At 40.2% G+C, this 23,412-nt stretch overlaps 1 protein-coding gene across 1 annotated transcript; it reads left to right on the plus strand.

Annotated features, from left to right (window-relative positions):
- Positions 1-3,331: 3,331 nt before the first annotated feature.
- On the plus strand, positions 3,332-7,480 carry LOC144474475 (uncharacterized). The gene is made up of 5 exons (XM_078189316.1): positions 3,332-3,469; positions 3,551-3,686; positions 4,746-5,141; positions 5,693-5,835; positions 6,917-7,480. Exons 1-5 carry the CDS (start codon positions 3,332-3,334, stop codon positions 7,478-7,480), a joined length of 1,377 nt encoding a protein of 458 aa, XP_078045442.1.
- Positions 7,481-23,412: the final 15,932 nt, after the last annotated feature.

The raw sequence follows: 23,412 nt of genomic DNA on the forward strand, positions 1-23,412 counted from the left end.
ATAGTAGAGTTTAAAGTTTTATTAGAAATATACTATAACATAAATTTATATTAAGAATATACTGCAATATAAGAATATATAAAATTTAAATTTTTATCAATTATATAGTAGAATTTAAAGTTTTACCAAAAATATGCTGTATCTTAAATTTCTATTAAAAATAAAGTAAACTCCATTACAGTTCGAATTTATAATCGCGGAAAGTGTGTCGCGTCAGTAAATTTCCGACAGCTCGCGACTCCCTTAACTCTGGGACCACCCTGTGCAACTACCACGGCGTGTTTTAGCTTCGAAATCGGCCCTCGAGAAGATCGTGGTAACGAAATCTTTAAACTGACACCAGAGCCTAATCTGACATGTACCCGGGACGCTTACAGTGTTAAATCATTTATCCGAGGGCGCGATTAATCTGTCCCGATCGTTTTCATTTTGCGGTCCCGAGGCGAGCCGCCGCGTGCGTGCGTGCGTGTATGCGTCCGGTTGCTCTTCTCGTTCGCGGCCAACTTTCCTCTTCAAAGTCCCTTTTAGCCAGGCAAGGGATGCCTAGAGATGACGCTGGATAATCGGGAGGAACCTGTACCTGTGCCTCCGCGGTCTCCGAACCAAAACAAATCGAAAAATAAAGCGGCCAGAGAGAAATATGAGCGCGCATGGGCACCCGGGGGCTCCGGTTCACGTGGCAAGGACGAAATAGGACGCGCGATGAATAACCCTGAAATAGTCACGCGACAATAGCCTAATACTGCGAAAACATTTTTTTTCATGTGGCAGTGAATTTTTGAAAAATGTTTTTCTTACGAAATAATTTATTAGCCGACCCTGCAGTATATTGTATATGTATATATTTCTAGAATTAATAAATTAAGCCTGTGAATATATGTATATCCAACTATAATAAGTGTAATCCAGTAGTATATTATACAAATCTCTATATATTTATTCGTACTAATATATAATCATTTTCTTTCTACTTTCTAAAATTTATTTATACTTAATTGTTAATTCTTGATCTAAATGATTCATACGTTTTTATTATAGATATGAATAAATCATTGCAATATCATAAATTATTAAAAATTGTCTCACGTTTTTTACAGATACCTAGTGATTACCTATGATATCCTATAATTAGATAGGCTGTAATTAGAGTATCCTATGATATCCTATAATTAGATATCCTATCATTAGAGTATCCTATGATATCCTAAATAATATCCTATATTTATACACATCCGTATCTCTTTCAAATGTCATTTAAATATTCTATAGTAATAAATACAAATAAACAGTATAACCAAATACGTTAATGAACCAGAGAAAATTGTTATAGGATATCCTCATTTTTCGTAACTTTTGTCATAATTAAACTAAAAAATGAGTAAAACGTAGTCAATTTTTTACAATCGGAGAAGCAACAACTCGTTTCACATCAACTTGTCAATGTCTCTGAGTCGAACTGAATGTTCCAGTTCAATTGTTAAATTCTGCTTCCCAAAGAAAAAAATCGCAGAGATCATCGACATCGTTCGGAGCACCGTGAAACGGTTCCAGCGAAATTTCCAAAATCGTCTCACGAATGAAAACGATGTGCTGAGGTCACGCGTCGTGACTCACGGCCGCGCGCGCATTTTCGGCGAGAACCGTGGGGCCGGGCCCGGGCCGCGACTGGCCCGTCGGCCGACCGGATATCTGGATTTCAGGATTACGAGAATTCGCTCGCAGCCTCCCCTTCTTTTTGTTCTCAAGGACCTGGTCGAAGGATTCTTCCTTATTGCCGGATAATAAAGGAGCCGATGATCCTCGCCGCCTCGGCCCTGGCAACGTAACCAGCACCGTAAAATTCCCATAAAATCCACGCAATGCGTCCCCCCCGAGAACGTTCGGGGACCAGCTACTCCGTGGATTTCGGTAATGAGTGTCCTGCGAGAAGGCCAATCTCCCGAGTGCATCTACCTTCGCATTCCTGCTTTGGATCCGCGGGACCAACGATTCCTTGAATCGGTTTCTTACTTTCCTTGCGCATCTCTTTGCGGATTCTTCGCGAAGCGTCGCTGATTAATATTGGTCTTTAGCCTCTTGCACTGGAAGCTGTTGGTCCCCAAGGTCGGGCGGTTTTAATTTCGATTTATGTATTCCCAAAATTTGCCGAATAAACTGTCTAGTTTAAGGTACCGAGTCGGCTTCTTACTTTCCTTGCGCGTCTCTTCGCGGATTATTCCCGAAGCGTCACTGATTAATATTGGTCTTTAACCCCTTTGCATTGGATGGCGTTGGTCCCCAAGATCGTGCGGTTTTAATTTCAATTTACATTTTTGTATTCAACATATTATTCGCATTATTGTCCCAAAATTGGAATTTATTATTACTTATTTATTTTATTTTTGGAATAATTAGATCAAATAAAAGAATGCATGATTATTCCAACAAACAGCTAGAATAATTTGTTACAAATGATGAATCATCGTCATAGTCGGCAATAACATTTGAAGAATTTTACAATCTGTATACGAATAACTGGTTCGAACGAAATATGCAAAATTATTCAACCAAACAGCTACTTATCACAAGGAATGAATAATCGTTATTGAAAATTAACTATTCAACTAAAAAGCATAATTATTTCAGATGAATAACGCCAAACTCTGGTATGCAAATATCGAGCCCACATCGTAGCCGACCGGCAAGATTCAAGAGGAGGTCATAGAGAAGACGAGAAGAGACTTAACAGTATCGTAGGCCTGGAGAACCGCAAGGTGCCCAGAAGATCGGTGTCAGGATGCTCAATCAGGTTGCTCCTAGCCATAGAGGGCGATCACTATAGCGCGGTATCGACGTGTTGCATAAGGACACGTGCCAGCATAAGGACGCGTTGATCGTCAGAAGTTGAGCAGGCGGCGACTACCGTTACCAAGGCATCCTCGAAAATCGTCGTCCGACAAGTACGTCGATCCTGGGACCTTGACATCCTACGGCTACCACCACCTTGGCAGCGTTCTTTCCTGGCGAACGAATGATGGCCGGTGGTGGTGACCGGTCATTCTAAATCTCCTCCAATAAGCGCGCAAAACCGCGGCGCACCGAATCGTCCTTGCTTCGGTTCGTTCTTCCTCCTCCTCCTTCCTCCTCCTCTGCTTTTGCTTCTTCTTCTTCTTCTTCTCGGTCGTCGTTGTTCAGCATCGACCCCGGGTGACGAGAGCCAGATGGAGGGGAAGAATACAAGAGCGGTGCAGAAACCGTGTGCACTTCCTGAGACCCGCAGGATCCTGCGCCCGCGTGTAATTGGGGTCCTGCGAAGACCAAGCTACTCCCTACGAAGGACCGATGGTGGGGGATGCCCTATGTAAGCCCTCGAGCCGTCCAGGTCCAGGCCATCCAGCATCAGGACATCGGGCAAGGACTCGAACATACGAACGGCGTGCCTTGTTGTCGACGTTGTGACCGATTCCCATCGGTGGCCGCGGAGTTCAACGTTCAGCGATCAGACCGAGGGGCAACGGGTGGTAACACGATACGGAACACTGCCGTCCACTATCCCACGATATACTCGTAGATCATCATGGGGGTCATCTTGATACTCATGTCCGTCCTGCTCGCCATCGGCGACGCCGCTAGGAGGTCTACCACACCGGCCACGGAGTACAAACCGCAGGACGGCCAGCTTCTTGGACGACGGGGATCGCATCCTGGTGAGTCGAATCGGACAGTTTTCTTTTTAAACTCCTCTTCGTGGAAATTTTACATTTGTTCTTCGATCGATTTTTCATCGAGTCTGACTACTGGAAACGATCCAAGGTTGGTTCTTTGACAGACTTTTAGTTGAGTCTGGCTACTGAGACAAATTCTAGCTTCAATTTCAGAGAATTTTAGTTTAATCCGGCTAGTCCATGAAACTTTAGTATTTTAAACAATTTTTGGTTACTTTAAACTAGTCTAATCCGGCCCTACGAGCGATTTTTAGTTGAGTTTGGCACTGGGACAAATTCTAGCTTGGTCCATTGAAAGATTTTTAATTTAGACTGGCTATTGTAAACAATTTTAAATTGGTTCTTTATACAATTGTTTGTTGAGTCTGGCTACTGTGAACAATTCTAGAATGGTCCTTTAAGCCATTTTTAGCTCAGTCTGACTACTATGTGTAATTCTAAACGTGGTTCTTTAATTAATTTTAAGTAAAGTCTGGTTACAGAAAAAAATTCTAATCTGGTCCTTTGAACCATTTTTAGCCAAGTCTGACTACTGTGAAAATATTAGCTAAATACTCTAGAGAATTTTTAGTTGTGTCTGACTACTGCGAAAAATTCTATCTTGGTCCTTTATGGCATTTTTTGTCGAGTCTGGCTATTGTGAGAAATTCTCCACTGATCCTTCAAGTCATTTCTAGTTAGGTCTGGCTACTGGGAAAGATTATAGTCTCTTTCCTCAACCATTTTTAGTTGATCCTGGTCATTAAGAAACACTCTGACTTGGTCCATTAAGCAATTTTTAACTAAGTTCGATTAGCCTGAAATAATAATTTAGCCTCCTTCTTTTATTTGGCTCTGATTCTTGAGAATCATCCTAGCCAGATCCTTCGAGCGATTATTCATTGACTTCGACTACATTTATATTCCATTGATCACAATTTTGTTTGCTATTTTATTATTATTTACTATATCATTTAGTTTCAATTATTCGAATAATTAAATATAACCAAAACTAAACAGATTTGAGTTAAAAGGATTGGCTATACTAATTCTCTGCTGCAGGAAACGTCTGGGACCTGATAGAGCTGCAGAAGCTGGACAACCCCGATTTCTGGACCAAGAATCCGACGTCGGCGACGAAGTTCACCGAGTCGGTGGATACGATCAAGCTGGTCGGAAGGCAAAGTTATCCGGGACAAACAAATCCCGACACCTCGAACGAACTACCAGGACCCATAGTGACGTCGAAGCCGACAACGACTGTCCAGCCACCGCCAGGATGCCTGCAGCCTCGGGGACAATTCCCGAGCCCGAAGAGCTGCGCCAATTATCTGAACTGTTGGGACGGTGTCGTGATCGAGCAAACTTGCCCGGACGGTCTGTTGTTCAACTCTGTCAGCCTGGTATGCGACTATGACTATAACGTGAACTGCGGCAACCGGCCCGTACCCACGCCAAGTGAGTAAATACGATTTCTGATCCAATTAAAAAGTGATAAAGTGCTTTTGCTGATCGGTAGATTCTGTGGAAATACCAAGTCTTTCTGCAGAATACAAATTTCCTAAGTCAATTGTTAGGAGTTATTATATATATTTAGCTGTTTTTTAAATTATTATAATAAGTCGAAGATAGTGTGTCGTCATTTATTTTCGTTGTAAATGCATGAAATCTGTCATTCCTTTTTGAACTCTTTAAACAGTTTATCAATTGGTCTCCATTCATTGTGGCTACGAGAAACGATTTGTAATATCATTTTTATTATTTCAAATATTTGCATTCTCCCGTGCTATATTTCTCTTGATTCTTTTAGTCGTATGGAGTATTTTTTAGTAATTATATCAATGGAAGGTACGACATTAGACGCAAAGTAGGAATTAAGAACACAGAATTTGTTTTTTTTAAAAGTAACTCTTTCAAAAAAGAATCGAATATTCTGCGTGCATTAGAATTATGTTCACGACGGGAATGGAATGACACGTAATCGTTAACGATTGTTTTCGTCGATGCAGAACCACCGATGCAAAACGGTACGCAACTATGCCCGGATCCGAACGGCCGTTACAGGAGTGCGACGAACTGCTCGGAATTCTACGTGTGCGTTTTCGGAAAGCCCGTCAAGTTCAGCTGCCCTCGCGGACTGGTCTATAATGACGTAAGAAACCCATTCTGAAATCGCCGGCAGAACACTCGCGGAATTTTAAGTCGCGAAATCACCGTCGGCGATCTCAAACGTTCGCGGTCAAAGGCCGCGCCCGCGACTTCCGCCGTCGTTCCATGAAATCAAATTCGTTGTTATCGTCTATTCCTAGTTCTGTCGGCAACCTGCCCACGCTATGACTAAAACATATCGGACCGGAATTCGTGAGATCCTTCTGCCTTAAAAAGGAATTTATGGCGGTTCAATGTCCCTGGTGACTTCGTCTTTGCTAATTCCATTGAGAAATAACTTGTCGTGGGACATGCGACAACGTGATTCAAGCATGCCATGACAAAATTTTAGTTACTTCACTGGGATAAATTCTATTCAATGTGCGACATATAACAGCAAGTTTGAAAAATGTCACAAGACAATTTTCAAGTTTAATTCCAAAAAATCTTGGAAGGCATCTCGTTCTTTACCATTTTCCTCAGATCAATTCTTTTCGGTGTGCAATATAATATAGTGCATTTTGAGAATGACACAACGAGACAATTTATAAGTTTAATTCCAGAAAATTTTTGAGGATTTCGAAGTTTTTAGTTATTTTACTGAGATAAATTCTTTTTGACGTGCAACGTATGACAGTAATTTTGAGGAATGTCGCACTGAGACAATCTTTACGATGAATTCCATTGAATTTCGGAATATGCAATGTTCTAAATATGACAGCAGTATGAAAGACAATGTTTACAGATGAATGCCAAAAAAGAATTTTAAAAGAAATCGTAAGGTTCGTCTTTTAGCCAATTTTGGTCAACTAAAAAATTACTCATTGCACCAAGAAAATAAAACTGCTAGTAGTTCTTGTTGATTTAAATATTTCCTTGCATTTTAGAAATCTAAACATATCATAAATGCGTAAAAATTCACAGTCCAGCGACAACTATGCACTGGAAAATAAAAATCTGAAACTTCCAGGGTCCTCGAAACATTTCTCAAAATGAAAATAACTAATTCGACCTACGGTCAGGTTAAAATTCTTTGTGAAAAATGTTGCTATTCGAGTGAAGTAACATCATTTCCTCTCCAACAGGTGCTAGGCGTGTGCGACTACCCGTACAACGTGGACTGCAAGGGTGCAGCAACCCCTAAGCCGACAGCGACGACTTCGCAGAGCCCCTCGTCGACAACCCAGGCGACTCAGACTTCTCAAACGACTCAAGGATCGACCAATCCGTCGAACCCAAATCCCTCATATCCCTCGAACCCTTCCTATCCGGGCAGCGGAAACACCTATCAGAATCCTTGGCTGAGCAGATTGGATCCCGAAAGCTGGCAGCAGCATGCTGCGGAGCCGCCCTCGGACTTCGACCAAGAGGATGACGACGACGAGAGAGATTTGTCCAGCGGACAACAGCATCCCCGGTCCCCTCAGCCCGAGCTACAGTCCCAGAACCCTTGGAACCTGATACAAAACATTCCTGCCAGTCTGGCGACCGTGCCTTGCGAGAACGGAGATCTCCACAGGCTGAACCACGCGTGTACCAACGTGGTCGTCTGCAGGAATGGAAGGCCACAATTGGTCCAGTGCTCGTCGGGACTCGCGTTCGACAGATCCTCGGACGCCTGTCAACCTATCTCCGTTGCCAAATGGTAATTGTCAACATTTCTTTAACCCCTTGCACTATCGCTCTTTTCATGCCGTGACGATTAGCAATTATTTATCCTTAAAATTTTCAATAATAGGACCAAACGTTTTTTGTTTCTTTTTTTTGTCTTTATGTACTTTCGTTTCTAGACTTTGATAAGAGAAAATTACATTTGTATTAATTTATATAGAAAAATATTTAGTAGATCTTGCATGAGATTTGTATCACGAGTCTTACTCGTCATTACAGTGCAAAGGGTTAATAGTCCGATAGATTCCTCAGGGAATAGACGGGCTTCGGCTAAAATAATCGATCGGTTCTTAAATATAAACATTGTTAATCAGTATTCTTTTGTTTCTGTTTCAGCTAATCAACGTGTCACCTAGTTTTAACGCTTTGTACTATGTACGATCGCCATTTAAACGTAAATAAAGCATCGATCTTCCTCAGAATTTGAGTACGTTGTTGTTTTTTGAACGCATAAATTATCGTATTTTCTTCCGTTTTTAGAATAATTAAGGGCTCAGTAATTGGAATTGTTTCGATTTCGATTTTATAAGTTTAAATAAAATTTATAATAAAAATTCTATCAATCTTCTTCGAAACGTGTATTTTAACCTAAACGTTCTATTATTTAGTCGTTGTACTATTTAGACACGTTATTATCTGGTAGAGAACTTGACTGAAATTTTTAGGCAACGGAATGTTTTTGTATCAGGATATTGGAAAGATAAATCTTCAGATAAGAGAGTAGAGAATTAGATTTAAATCTAACAGAGATAGAAGACAATCGTGTATTGTAACTTTTAAAATAATTTCATAGAGTGCTGAATAATTAATGAACTGCATACTAATATCAAGACGATATTGAATAAAAATGAGTAGTAGGTTTATAAAATTTAAGATCTAAAATTTTAAATATTCGATTTTATAAATTATTCTTCTCTGGAATATTCGAGTCGAACTCAAAATATAACATATCGAAAGTGCAACGTCGGCAGACAACAATTGCGTAGAAAGGAATATGAAAAATCTAAATGTTGTATCAACCAAGGATTTATCCTCTGGATGGTAACTCGAGAGCCGAACGAAGAAAATGGCAAACTGTTCGGTTCTCCACTGCGAGAGTGCGACACTGTAGCTCCACGTTCTCCAGAACGGAAAGAGTAAATGGCAAGGATCTCAAAAATATTGGAGAACAATAGCAGCTTTATAACTAGCACCGATACATATTTCTAATATTTAACAAAAATTCGATCTTCGAGCGCAATCTTTTTTCAACTATTCTTTTACGATTGTCATTCATTTCAGAATATAAAAACGATTGTTTATTAATTCTGAAAAGTAGATTGACTTTTAAAAATAGAAAGTTCACCAAAGAAACACCATAAATATCCTTTCGTTCAATTAGATAGTATAAAAAGACGTTATGAACAAGGTCAAGTTTTAATTGCTGGTTATATGTTTTATATAACTTTTTATTTTATTATTAACTTTAGAAATCTTAAGTCATCCTTCGGAGTCAAAAAAATAGTTTCATTCGAAATAGTTAGCCGCAGGGTATGCCTGTTCGTTAGTAGATCGTTGCCCCAGTGATATATTTCGAGCAGCCTGCGAGGCATGCTCGATTTCTTCAAGCTTTTACATAATCCTACGGCCAACCTTTCTTCATCCTTGAACAATATTCTCGCAAGAACTATCAGCATCCACTTCCGATCGCAAGCGACGACCATTTTCAAAACTATCTCCCTAATTGGAATTTACACAGTTGATCAATCGCCGGCTCGTAGTAGGGAGAGCGCGAAAAGCCAAAACAGTGGACGCCATTTTCGAAAGCGACGCATGGTTAGAAAATTTCGTAATTTCGTAAGTATTTCGTTAACCGTAGATTATATCTCCGTAATTAATCCTTTACGAAGTTATTTCAATTCTGAGCAAAGACAATTCTGAACAAAGACAATTCTTTTGAACTATAGTTATTTTTACTTTTGATAATTGCTTTCATTTTGTGCATGTAATATTGACCACCGTTTGCTCGTCACCACTTACAGTTCGAACGATTGATTTGACATGAATAAATTTAACAATGGAATTAAAATTTACCATATCTAATGTTAATCATTTTGAAAATTGTGTTACGATTTTTAGTGGCGTCTCGAAGTTACCGTTTCAGTGTAAAAGGTTAACATTCCAAAATTAAAATGATAGACTACCGATGCGACGCTAAAAGATGAAAAAGGAAGAAGGAAAAGTGAAATTGTCTCGAACGCGAATTTAAATGAGACCGATTAGAACGTTTAGGATACGTAAGTATTTGACAAGCCCACTACACGATCACTATGATCTTAGGATCCAAGTTTCGTTTTCACTAATTCAATTGTTTTCGCTCCGCTGGATCTTTTGGAGCCGATATTCGACCGGCAATTGTTCCAATAATTTGACTTTGCATATTCTACTTTCAGAGAATGTCATTTCGAGCAATTTAGTGGCAACTGCACGTATTTCATGTGGACAGCGCGTCGAATCCTGGCGACGATCGTGTGACAGTGAACGCGTGGGCCTCCGGCAACAAAGGTAACGGGGGCAATGGAATTGTTAATCCGCACCTGAATGGAACAGAGCGCACTGACAGCAAAGAGATATCACTTTCCCGGCTTTCATGGTGCCACGCCCGACTACCGTACTTTTGTACGAACTTGAACGGAACGCGTGGCCTCCTGCGCATACTAACCACGCTCGACGAAAGAAATAAAAGAGGATCTCATATTCTCGCCGAAGCACAAGCCGGAGCCAAGTTTGGACAGCTTTTACGCTCCCCGTTCAGGAGAAAACGGGAATGGAAAATCGAACGTCGTCGTCGCGAACCTGTTCAAATTCGTTCGGCCAAGATGGTGCGGTAAGAAACGCCGTGCGAGCATAATTTCGTGCTAATACGTTGCTCCAGGATTGACTGATCTAGAACACCCGAGAGAACACTTCGAAATTGTTCTCCATCTGAAGTCAGAACATTAATCATTTCTGATGAAATAAGATCGCTTCGGAAGTTCTTAATGAATTTACTGGTACTATCTGTGAGAACGAATTTTATGCTTTTGCTTTGATCGATCCGACAATTAATCATTTCTATCGAGATAAGAATGCTTAGAAAATTATTAATGAATTTAATAATGCTGTGTATATATTTTGATTGTACGGTAGAATGAAACCTAAATGACCAACAGATCTTTCTGCAAATCTAAATGTTCACAGATAATTCGATAAAAATCAGAACCAAGTTTGCTCTACTATCTCGATAGTTTTATTTATTAAAAATGTACGTGTCTACTGTCTCAAGGATCACGTACCATAAGTAGTATAAAAAATATACACAGATCAAAATTAAAAGATTAAAAATAAAAGAAAACTAAATGAAAAGTGAAAAGTATTTGAAATAGATGGACCAGCGTCTGTAAATCACAAACAAAGATCTGTAAAACCACTAAAAATTATAATTTGTTTGTTTCACAACGAAATATGCGGAGAACTGGAACGAGATATAACAGAATAGTAATGTTAACAAACTATTCGTCAGAAAAGAGCAAGCATTGCCGTTTTCTCTGTCTGTAAATACGGAAAGAGTGCTGCCGTAAAAATTGCAGGCACGCGAAGCGGAGAAAACGCGATGATTATCGCGCGTCGTCGCAATTAAGAGAGGATTCGAGACGAAAATGGATGTTACCGTCTAAACACGGCGAACGGCCTCGACCTTTCCGGAAAAGCTTTCGATTTACGACGAGAGCCTCGCATCGTCAAACGAACGTTCCTCTGCGAGGCCGAGTTGGATGAACTATTAGAAAATTACGGGTTATCACTACGAAATTTCATCAGCTCCTTTCTCTCGGCGCCGGCAACGTTCGGGAGACAACGTTCGTTTCGCTGAGAAAATTCTGCGGGGATTGCGAAGTGCGACTGATTATGACGATCGAGACACCGAGCACTGGCAGCTCGATAGTTTAGGTATCTAGTTAAATGTAGACGAGGCCCGTGGCTGTTCGTTTAACTCTCGTTTTAACAAAAGCGTTTAACATCAATTTTTAACTAAAATCTTGGTACAATCTTTTTAGTATTCTACGAAAATAGAGCAATTAAAAATTTTACAGAGCTTAAAAAAATTGAACAATAATTCTTGGATACTTGGAAAAGTTGAAATATTCAACGAAGCTTAGAAAAATTAAGAAGTCTACGGCACTGAGAAAAATTGTATAAAGCAGAGCAAGACTGTAGTATCCTACAAAACCTGGAGAAATTAAGAATTCTGCAAAGCATAGCAAAAATCGAACAATTCCACGAAGCCTAGAAAAATCCAAGAAACGGATCATCGAACCGTTAAATGCAAATTGTTTTCCAACGAAAGAAAAAGTTATCTAAATCATTAACGAACGTCTAAAGGCCTCGCGGAATGCAGAATACAGAAAATCGTAAAAGAATAAAGGAGTGAACGTGGATCTGTGAATTTTAATTGCAAGTTTTACGCGGAATTTACGGCCGGCTAATTTTCCCGAGGATATTGAACAACATCGCGCGATTCTCGCGCGAAACAGAAGAAGGAAGTCGATGATTTGATTACGTGATGGCAGCTACGTATCGGCGAGCTATAAATTCACACTAATATTCCCGGTTCGGGATCGGTTAAGCTTGCAAACGAGCGTCGATTACGTGCTTGGTACGCGCGAGATTCGTAGATTCGGACACACTAGACTGGAGGAACACGTGTTACGCTCGCATACGCTCCGGCAAACATGATCAATATGTCGCCCAAGCATTTCACAAAATAACTATGCCACTAACAAAATAGCTTGTCAGCTTCTCAGTTAATACGAAATTGGTCGTTACGATTTTGATAACCTTAAACCTAATTTGATAACATTAACATAGTGATCTTATCATCGTACAATACGTTAATAAAAAATTATATGCTATTATTTATTATTATATGGTATAATTGCGATACATTATTTTGGGCAGAATTAGGTTCTCTTATATGGCGTCGACTTTGAAGCCATTATCTTAACCTAATTCTAAAAACACTTTTACAAGAAATAATTGAAAACTTTTCTGAATTTGATAATACTTGACAAAAGATTATGATAACAATACTAAAAAGTTTATACAAATTTAGTCCTGTTATTCTTATTTATTATAAACGAACACACGATATTTTGAATGTTTGACAGGTTTAGTTTTTGTTACCGACTTCTCCGTTTTGAAGAATTATGGCCGAACAAAAGTAGATATCTTTGAGATCTATAGACGTCGCAGTATTTTTGGATGTGCGAGTACGACTGCAAATGAGCCGCAATTTGAATCTAATCCTCGATGAAATCGAATTCAAAGATTGGCCCGACGCCAGTGATCTAATCAATTGGAACTTTCGACCGAACAGGATTCGTATGCAGGAACGAATGCCGATCACTGCACGATTGGCGAGGCTAATTTATATCGTTGAATATTACATAAATCCGGTGCGGGATGAAGGTAACCTGAAATCTACGAGAGTTGACAGCAAAACTGGCTTTCCTTAGACAGCCAATAATTAGGATGACGAAACTAACGATTTTAAAAGGTACTAACAAACAATACAAGTATTCTTCGAGTTTCGAATAAAACTTGAATATCAATTCCTCGATGTCAATTCTTCAATACTAGTAGCTAATAAAAAATGTTAAACAATGGAAAAGTATAATAGATAAAGAACTACAAAATTAAAATTAACTATCACTTCATTCTGTTTCGATGGGAGCTTCGTGGAAGTTAGCGTGATTTTTGCAACCTGTATATGCAGACACTAATTGCATATAGTTCCTTCTCAGATTTTTATAAAAATAGGAATTTGCACAAAGAACCACGGTCTAATAATTACTAGATTCTAGATCCTTATGCAAATTCTCACTTCCATGCTTCATCTCAGAAAAATTAAAATTGAAGGAAAGTCTCCTTGTTCCAAAAAACACTAAAAAGTTACTCATTGCGAGTAGAAAACAACAATGTTGTTGGTCCTTGTTAATTTATACTCTCCTTTGCATTAGAAAAATCCGCATACGTCATAAATGCGTTAAGATTAAGTAATTACACAAAATTCACAATTTGTTTATTTCATTCACAGAAAAAGGTGCAGGAAATGATTGCGGGTAGAGCGAAACGAGCCTAACGAAGTCCCAGTTGAAGCTGGCTGTGGTTTCGGGTCGCGGAACCCTAACACATTGTTTCAGGGCCGAGTTCTCTTAGCCACGTGGGCGGGCTAACTGCATTTCTCGCGAGTGACACACAGCGAGAGCACAGGCGGCTCTATCCTGCACACGAAGATTTCGCGCATAGAGACACGTCCGTAGATACCAGCCGGTCGATTCAGAGAGCCTTGGGCTGGAAAAGGAACGAAAAAAGAAACGGATGAAGACGCCTCTACGTTTCCTCGCCCACCTGCTCGCCGCCATTGCACGCCGTGCCGTGGCATTTTTTCCCTTCGAAAGGCAAATATCTCTTGGAAGTCATTGTTACTAGGTGTGACTCGAATTCCACGGATTCCCTCTTTCCTTATCCATTCCTTTCTTCCTACCTTTCCACCTTGCTATCGCGGCTGCCCAACATGGTCGACCACGTACGGACGTGGTCAGAAAAATATTCACTTGTGTCGGAGCAACCTTAGGTTATCGTGAATCGTTTCTTTAAACAGACATTTGCGAGTTTGTTAGTATTCCTCCTCTTAACAATTCCCTATATCGTTTTTAATAGTAAATAATTATAGTAATTTCAAGACTAGCAATTTTTCTAACTATAATTGCTTAATTTTAATAGAAGTTTATTCAAATTAAAACCCTCGCAATAAAGTAATAAAGAAATAGATCTATTTGACAAAATTCATATTGAAACTTTATTATAATTTAGTTCGATAACGACAATTCATTTAATTGATAATATTATCCCACTTAAAAGTAAGTAAATCAAACTTATATTACAAATTAATTCAGATAAAATAATTTCAATCCATATATGATGTAAAAAATATTAATATAACCTAGAACTATTCAGATAGAATAATTACTTGCAACGTGATGATATTTGTTTTTGTATTTCATATTTTATTTGAGATTTTATATTTGAATTAAAATTTTATCTTTCATTCAAAACATTATATTTTACTTATAATATTCCTTTATTTAAAAAGATCCTAATTTTCCAGGAGAATTTTTCAGCGAGCGAAACCATTTAAAAAATCCCTCAGACTCGACGTGCCACCCCTTAAGACGAGTTTAGAGAACAGCGTGTTCCTCTATTTAAGTTTTCATTTAGCGGTGCGAACAAGCGGTCTGAAGCGACATTTTTCGTGGCCGATGTAACCGGTAATTTTCGCGTTTCTCGGATGTTGAAACAGCGGCCGGTCAACGTCCTTTGCGACAGTAGCCGTGGCGAACAAAGGGGACGGACGGGTTCAACAAAATCCGGAGGTTCTTCAACCTACTTCGATCGAAGGCGCAACTGGGTCACCTTGCCGGCGGTTTTGCAACTCCGATAGGCAGCCTAAGAGAACTATACGAGCCATGTGTGTGGACACACGGGCGTGCAGGGGCGGATCACGACGCACACCGGTTCAGGAGCGGACAAAACCCTATTTTCACAATGTTGGAGACGTATGTTATTCAATATAATTTTAGACAAACAAATAATAATATCCTAATTGGGACCCTCATTTTACAACAACCCTTATTGTAAGGGTTGTTTAGTAATTAACGGCCGTATCTAATATATAATAATAAGAAAGCAAACAAAAAGTAATAAGAGAAAAGAAAAAGTATTTTAAGACAGATATGCCACAATAATATTTGATTATAATTGCATCGGACAGATAAACATAACCAAAAAGCTAGAAAGTAAAGAAAACCTGGTGTTTCAGAAAAAAGTAATAAAGACCGCATCTCTATACAGAGTGAACCACTGTGCGACAGTGCAAACGCAGCGGACTGAAAATCCGGTTTTGGGAAAATCGGCGAAGCTGATTCTGGCTTCGGTCCGGGGGAATGGGCCCGGTCGGATAAACTTTCGTGAAATTCCTGGAACGCGTTAACCACAGCCGGCTCGCCGCTTCTCGGGCTTCGGGAGAGAACTTTGCAATTATGCAAGAACGAAGACTGCTTGATGAAGACCTCGCGGTTCGGTCTAGACGCGCCTTTCGATTTTATCGCGGCTCGATTTTACTAGATTCGGTGTCGCAGGTACTTCTTGAACCGCTCCCGCTACAACATGGCTTCTGTTGCTTGTAATACGGTCTTCATTTTTCATGGCAGGAAGATGACCCCTTTCTTGGAATTAAAGCTTGAAATTTCTACTCTAAGACACTGTTGCGGCCGCACCCTCATCATTGTAACCTTTTCAGTGTGACGCCATATTTGTGAAATTGAAAATTACCAAGTTTGACGAAATGCACGAACTTTATAAGTTTGATCTTTTCCCTTTAATCAAAAAAAAAAAAAAGGAAACTCGCTGCAATTTTTTTCATATAGTTACATAACTTTGAAATAATCTTTGCAATTTTCAACATGACAAACATGGGCTCACATTTATAGACTTACAATGGTAAAGATATAAGATACTTAAAATCGAGAAAGACTATTTGAAACTATAGGTTTCAAGCTTTAATTTCAAAATAAAGTCATAATTCTATGATCATTTTCCGCAAAGTTATTACCAGTCAAAGTTGACCAATGTTACATTATCTGGCCAATTTTACATTAAACTCTAGAAGTTCTTTTTTCATTTATTCTGATTTCCGATCATCGAACTCCAACTTTGCATTTCCTCGTTGCGTATTTTCATTGTTAAAGTGTTTCGTTGATCTGCCGCGCGGTAACAACGAGCCAGACTCGCGGCGAAGATCTTTCGTATTGCTCAAGAAGAGGAGGTCTTTAGCCCAATCGCGCGCCTCACGGAGAAGGAAAATGTCCGATTAGATCGGTGAACGAACGAGAAATGAAAGCGTCGTTGAATTTTGTCATCGGCGGCGCGGTATTCGTTAACAAACGATGATCGATGGGATTTTTTTGTGGAAAATAACGATCGGTATCCGGCAAGGTCGATGGCGTCGGCTGTCGGGGACGCTTGAGAAATGGAAGGCCGCTTTCCCTTTCTCTTCGCTTTTCAACAATGCGTGCCAGCCTTCTCCGGCATATTTCAATAAAATATCACGGAATCGTGGTTACGGAAAACCCTTAGCAACTATCGTTCCATAGATACAAACTAGCTTCCCGATTAGTTTTATATTTGGGTCCCTTGCTTTCGATATCTTTCCAGCTGATTAGAACCTTTCTCTCCTCGGTGTCAGATTAGTGCAAAAATTACCATCGGTAATACTTTGATCACTTACTATTTCTTATATTTTTAAAATTAAACTAATCAGTTTTAATAATACTTATTATTTTATGTATTTATATTATTTATAAAATACATATAGATGATATTTTAATTTATTTATATTTATTTTATGACATCATTTTTTAGTGGTTAAGACACACATATTTCTAGCGTTAGAAAAAGTATTTCTAATGTTCCAAAACGTTTCAAATAATTTTATCATAAATTTGCAGAGGCGAAAACAATACATCCATTCTTTTATCCGCGCTCACTCTCATGGTCAAACTAATATCGATAACAGGAATCGCAAAATTCTATATCGCTTCGAGGGGAATTTTTCACACTACGTAAAATCTCTGTAAATTACAGCCGAAAAAGTTGAAGTCAATTGGCGAAAACATGTACGACATACTTATAAACAATTCCGCCTGTTCTCCTCACCGGAGGAGAAACACGTACAGAGAGATCGAACGAAAAATAAGTTCCATGTTTGCCGATAGCAGAGTGTAAATTCGCATGGTAATTCGCGAAGAAGTGCCGCGTTTGTTTGTACGCGCTCTCTGATAAACCCGTCGACCACTCCCGCGCGGGCTCGCTTCCCACCGAGAGATAGAAGGTTCTTTATGTAACTAATAATTCGCAGGCGTAAGCGTGCATTTTAATCGGACGCCGCGCCGGTCAAACGAACCCGCTAACGACGACGGTGTCGACGCGTTTAATCTCGCGACGCACGCTTATCGAATATCGATGCACCCGGCGAACTGCGGAATGCATCCGTTTCCTGCCACGAATTATTTTTAAACTCTTCACAGGTTCAACGATTCCTGCATTGCCTTCATATTCCTCATTGCACTTGCAAGGAACGATTTTTACATCTTATTCCAATCGCTTCGCTTCTCGGATACGTTACAGATGACCAAAAGATATGTGACTTTTTGCCATTCAAAATTAACGCAGAAATTATTATATACTTTTATACATTATTTTATATATTTTTAATATACTCTTATATATTTTCGTATATTTTTATGCACTACTTTATATATTATTTATATTCTGTAAATCTTCTCGTTACATATTAATTTAATTCTACTTTTATTTCTTTGTCGGTGGCAAGAAGATTTCCATGGGCTAAACGAATGAACAATATAAACGATATTAAATAAACAAAACGATTCTTCTATCAGAAGAAAATGCATTTCTGAACAAGTAACGAAGTCCTGCTGCAGAATGCTTTTCGCCGGGGGGGGAGTGCAATCGCATGACCTTACGAGGCGACGCAGTTTCATCCTGATGCGATTCGCTGAAGAAGATGAAGAAGAAGAAGAAGAAGACGGAGAAGAAGAAAAAGGAGGCAAGGTGTTGCGCAACAGCATATTATATGAACCTCTGGCTCGCCAGGCTCTCGGCTCGTGCGTACGCGTTCGCGGTAAGGTTAAACTCCAGTGACATTTTGGACGACTTTCACCCGACCGGCCGGACATGGACGGGCTGCTTTCTTCGTCTTTTCGTTCTTCGTCTTTTCTGGCCTTCTCCAATTAACGCGGGGCTCTCACATCGAGATCGCGGCGACGAATTTCGCTCGAAATTCGACTTACCAAGGTTCCTCGTCGCTCGGTGACCGTGACCCAGATTTTTTCGTCGCGGGAAAAGGAACGGAAAGATCGGCCACCGTGATCGTGGATCTCGATCGAACCATAGAGGTAAACTGTCACGCCATACGTCGAGATAAATTGTGGATACCCCGTTCGAAGTGTAATAATAAGAATTTATAATTATATGAACATATTTTATGACTACACAATATTTATTTAGTATATTGGGACATTTCAATGTTTTTTGTACATCAAAAAATGGAACATCTAGAGATGTCTGTTTGTATATACATATATAAATTAATATTATGTTTATATAAATTAACATTATGTTTATATATATATGTACGTATAAATCAGCATCTCGAGACATCCGATTTTTCTCCGACGCACTTTCACTGTATTTAATTCGCTCTTCGAGGGCCGCAAATGGCCGTAAAAATTGCAGAAACACGTTCCTGAAAATCGTTGTCATTTTTGCGACCGGAGTGTCCCGTGACGTTTGATTTTTCTCTGGTTCTGTTGCACTTTCACGCGTTTATTCAAGACACGGATAAAACGAAGTCGATCCAGTCGATGATCTAGAAACCTAGTCAAGATTGATAACCGCACTCCGAATCGTTACGCATTTGTTGCATGGGTTATTAACAGGATTCGGCAACAGCTTTCGGCTTCCTTCTTAATCTGTTAGTTGACGCGGAAACTTTACCCGATGTTAACGGCAACAATAAATGCTGAGCGTCCACGGGCTTAAGCGCAACCGTGAACAATGCAAGAAGGAAAGTGCAAGTAGCCTGTACGTGTTCAGTGACCTACGATCGCTGTCGCAAGGCTCATAAAATCACAGAGATCGAACGGTGTCGATTCCGCCGATCCCAGCATTCCGGGGACTCTGTTCGTCGCTTTGGAATCGACGCGAGGCGAGGCGCGTGAAATCGTCGCGATCGATAAGCCGGCAGTCGCGTGGATCTAGAATCGGGTAGATCGCGGGTATTAAGTGCGATTACCCGTCGGAGGAATTTCCGATATCTCGAAAATCGTGTGGAAGTGACAGCGGCCGGTCGAGGCGGCGGAGAAAGCGCGAGCAAGCGCGAACAAGCGCGAGCAAGCCCGCGAGAACAAGAGCAAACTGAGACGACGGGCGGCGCCGCCACACAAACGGCTTTCCACCGTATGCAAAACAAGCCGCCGTCCTGTTACCCTGGTTACCCCTGCCTCTCAGCTTCGCATTTTCGCTGCCGCGTTTCCCGGTGCTCTTTCCTGCACGGCCGCAGATTTTTCTTCGCGCGAAACATACCGGTCCTGAACCGGTCGCCGCCCACTTTATTTTCAATTCGATCGCGGAAGAAACCGCGCGGGTCGTCGCCGTTCGAATGGGCCCGACACCGGCACTCTGCAAGTACGATTTAATTCGGCTAGTATATCGAATAAATTCTTCGCATACGATTTTATTCGAACGAGATTGCATTGGACCAATCTTTCGAATAATATGTCGAATAAAATTTGATTGGAAAACTAATACAATGGTAACGAGTGAAAATTTACACTATGAATAGATTAAATATAAAATATGATTACAAGACGTGAAGAAAAGATACAAAATATTAATAACTGCAAAGGAAATTTGAAGACGCCGCGTTCGCTCGGATTTCTGGGTAGCGTAGCTCCGTGAATAATGCCACGGGCGTTCATTGCATATTCCATTAAAGACGATCTTAGATTTCAGAGTTGAAATAGAGTTGAAATGGCAGCAAAGGGTTAATGGTAAGAGCGGCGGGTCGTGAAGGGGCATTGTCGCGGTTTCTTTGGTAGACAGTGCACGTGCGTTCGATAATTGTCCGCTGGATAATCGTAGGTAGAGGCAAGAATCGACGGCAGCCACGCCGAGTTTACACGTACACGGGCGATCGTAGACCGACGGATACCTGTGGAATATCTAGGGCGCAGCGCGAAGTGGTTCTCCTTGGGCCACCGATGCCGCATTCCGACCCATGCATCTCTCCTGCATTGCATGCCTCGCAGTTCCCTTTTTCCCCTCTTTCTCGAACACTTTTCCTCGCTTTTCCTTCCCCCCACCTCTCTCTCTCTCTCTATCTCTCTTTCTCTCGCCCTCGTCGCCGTTTCCACGTTGTTCGTTTCCTGTTTCTATTTTTAATCTGCGTACACTGTCCCACGGATAACTGCCATTCAGTGCTACCGAGCGCGCTTGCATTGCCAGCGAGCGTAAGTATAATACTTAAGAGTTAAGGGGTGGCGACCGATCTTAGTGCTCGATAAAGAGGCAGACATTTTGACGGACAATTGACTGTGGTTAGAAAGGAAGAACGCGGCGAGTCACGATTTCAAAAAGTTTCAGTTAATGCATTAACACCAGAAACTACCAAGTTCTAAACAATATTAATATATTAGGTCGACTCATAAATAACATCGGATGCAACTAGGTAGAAGCTACTGTTCATATCTGCCCGCTATGAGTCATCGGAATGAATGAGTTTTTGCTTTCGCTAAATAGGTAAGAGCTCAAAACAAATAAAATAAAGAAACGCGAACAGTAAATAAAAAGAGGAAATAAAATAAATGGCTGATTAGAAAAGCGGAAGTTATTTTTGACTCGGAACGTATTCGTAAACGTGAAAAGGAATTTTATAAGCTGAAAAAATTACTAATCCGAAGCATCGATTAAAACTTTAACCCTTTGTCTACAAAAGGTGTACCATGTATATACAGTCTGACTTTGCGCAGAGATCGATGCGGATCGATCAAACCGAGAAAGGATACTCGTCGATCTCCATAGATCTTCCTCGTGTCGATCTATTCATTCACGTTCGCGGAACAGAGCGGCATTATCGTGCGTTACTCAATGGAGCAGAATATCGCAGAAACGGCGAAGATGTAACGAGCCGTTCGCCGTTCGATTGTAACGAGAAGTCGAAGTGAAATTCGAAACAGGTTCCGCATCTAATTGCTCTCAATTACGTTGATTAGGTTCGCGCGATGCATTCCAGATTTCTCTTGTTAGACCGGCCACGAGCTTTCCGGCCATTGTGCACGATTTTTGCGAACCGAACGCGACCGTTGAAAACCATTTTTCCGCTTAACTTCTTTTCTTCTTCTTACTTTAACTCCGTGTCAAGTCATTCTAAACCTCTGCATTATTTATCTTCATTTGTTAATATATAACTTATCAGCATCCTTCCGTATATATTTAATAAATAAATGGGTAAATAGCTTCGTTTCTCATTGTCCTGGCGCTTGGAATCACCGAGAGCTTTGTATATCCATTTCCGAGACCATTGCAACGGGGAATCCCCGCGTTCTAAATATTTTCGTAAATTTGATCCAAACAACGAGATTTTAACAAATTTTTGGTCGATACAGTCGACGATAAGCCCAGCTTTCCGCGAACGAGAAGCCGATAATTATAGATGTGCGCGATGAAAATGATGGCCGGGTCTTTGCGGCGGCATGGTAAACGAATGACGGAAATGAATTTTTCGCCGATGTTTATCTTTCTAAGAAGCAACACACGAGCTGTTCTCTCTGAACCGGCGACAAACGGCATTACGAATTTGTTACGACGACGCGACGCCGCGCCGTTGTAACTGTTTAAAGGTGGCATGTCTGAATACGGAAGCAGACACGTAAGTGCCACGATACGTGGGGAACCGTAATCGACGAGGTGTAGTAACAGATTGCTTGGAACCGGCGCGTATCTGCGGCAACTATGTAACCATCTGATATCTGATTCATAAATTTAGAAATATCCATAACGGTTTATATAATATTTCGTAATGGCGTCGCCGAGTACAAAAAGTCGACGGACGCTGCGGTTTTCGCTCGATATTGCTCCCGATTCTTATAAGAGACCGCTAATGTGACTCCATCGATATTGATATACTCGACGTAGAAAATAATTACAGCTATGAAGTGTGGTTACATTGTTACTAAATGTTTGTTTCCTTAAATTAATTTCTTACGAATCCTGGATCTGAAGGATCTTCTAAACGAATTTTGTTGGAATATATTTTATTACATTTCATCGTATTTTGCTGTGTCTTATTACATTTTATTGTACTTTACTGTATTTTATTAAATTTGATTGTATTTCACGATATCTTATTGCATTTTACTATATTTCATTGTATTGTCCTATATTTTATTGAACTTTATTGTATTTTACTGTATTTTATTGCGTTTTGTTATATTTTTTATAGTATTCTATGAGTATTCTATCGTATTCCATTGTGTTTTACACTATTTCATTCCCTTTTACCGCGATACATCGTCTAAAACACTCCTCACAATTCATTTAATTCTTGCGGAGACCATAATTGCTGCGCGTCTGGCAGCACAAAGTAAAGTAAACTAGGTGACATCAACTTTCACTAGCAGAACTAACTACTTATGTAATCGACCACAATAGGACGACACAAAATTAAAATGAAAAAAATTGAACGAGCAGAACTAGATCTATTGTCATTGGTATCCTATATGAGAAATTCGAACGACCGTAATATCGAGAATTTCTTGATCAGCCGCGCCAACCGTGGGAATCATTTATGATCTGTAATATGCGTTCCTGTAACGCAATTCTGCGTACCGCTATCTGTAACAGGCGATTGACTTTGCGAATTGCGACCGGTCAAAGAAATTATTGCATGCTGGACCGAATAATCGCTTCGTAACGAGGAAAATTAAATAGATCACCTGATGAAATAGATCACGAAGCAATCATGATTGCGAACGTTTGCAAAACGTTCTGAGATATCGTAATACATGTTTAACGTGCAAGATTGTATTTAAAGCGGCATTGTTTTTGTGCTTCGCAGAATATTGCAAAACCTTGCAGAGCAAGAATTATTGAAAAAAAAATACAACTTCAGTGGAGAAAGTGTCGCATGCAAGATGGGACCGTCAGCTAAAAATTAGAACGTCGTTGTTTCAAATAATTCTCTCGTTCGAAT

This window comes from Augochlora pura, chromosome 8, assembly GCF_028453695.1.
Source record: "Augochlora pura isolate Apur16 chromosome 8, APUR_v2.2.1, whole genome shotgun sequence".
NCBI lineage: Eukaryota > Metazoa > Arthropoda > Insecta > Hymenoptera > Halictidae > Augochlora > Augochlora pura.

Excerpts from the sequence above, each read along its gene's own strand:
- LOC144474475 (XM_078189316.1), top strand. The coding sequence starts at position 3,332 with ATGCCCTATGTAAGCCCTCGAGCCGTCCAGGTCCAGGCCATCCAGCAT. Across the intron at positions 3,470-3,550 it reads CGGTGGCCGCGGAGTTCAAC|ATCATCATGGGGGTCATCTT; the intron begins GTTCAGCGATCA and ends ATATACTCGTAG. Across the intron at positions 5,142-5,692 it reads CCGGCCCGTACCCACGCCAA|AACCACCGATGCAAAACGGT; the intron begins GTGAGTAAATAC and ends TCGTCGATGCAG.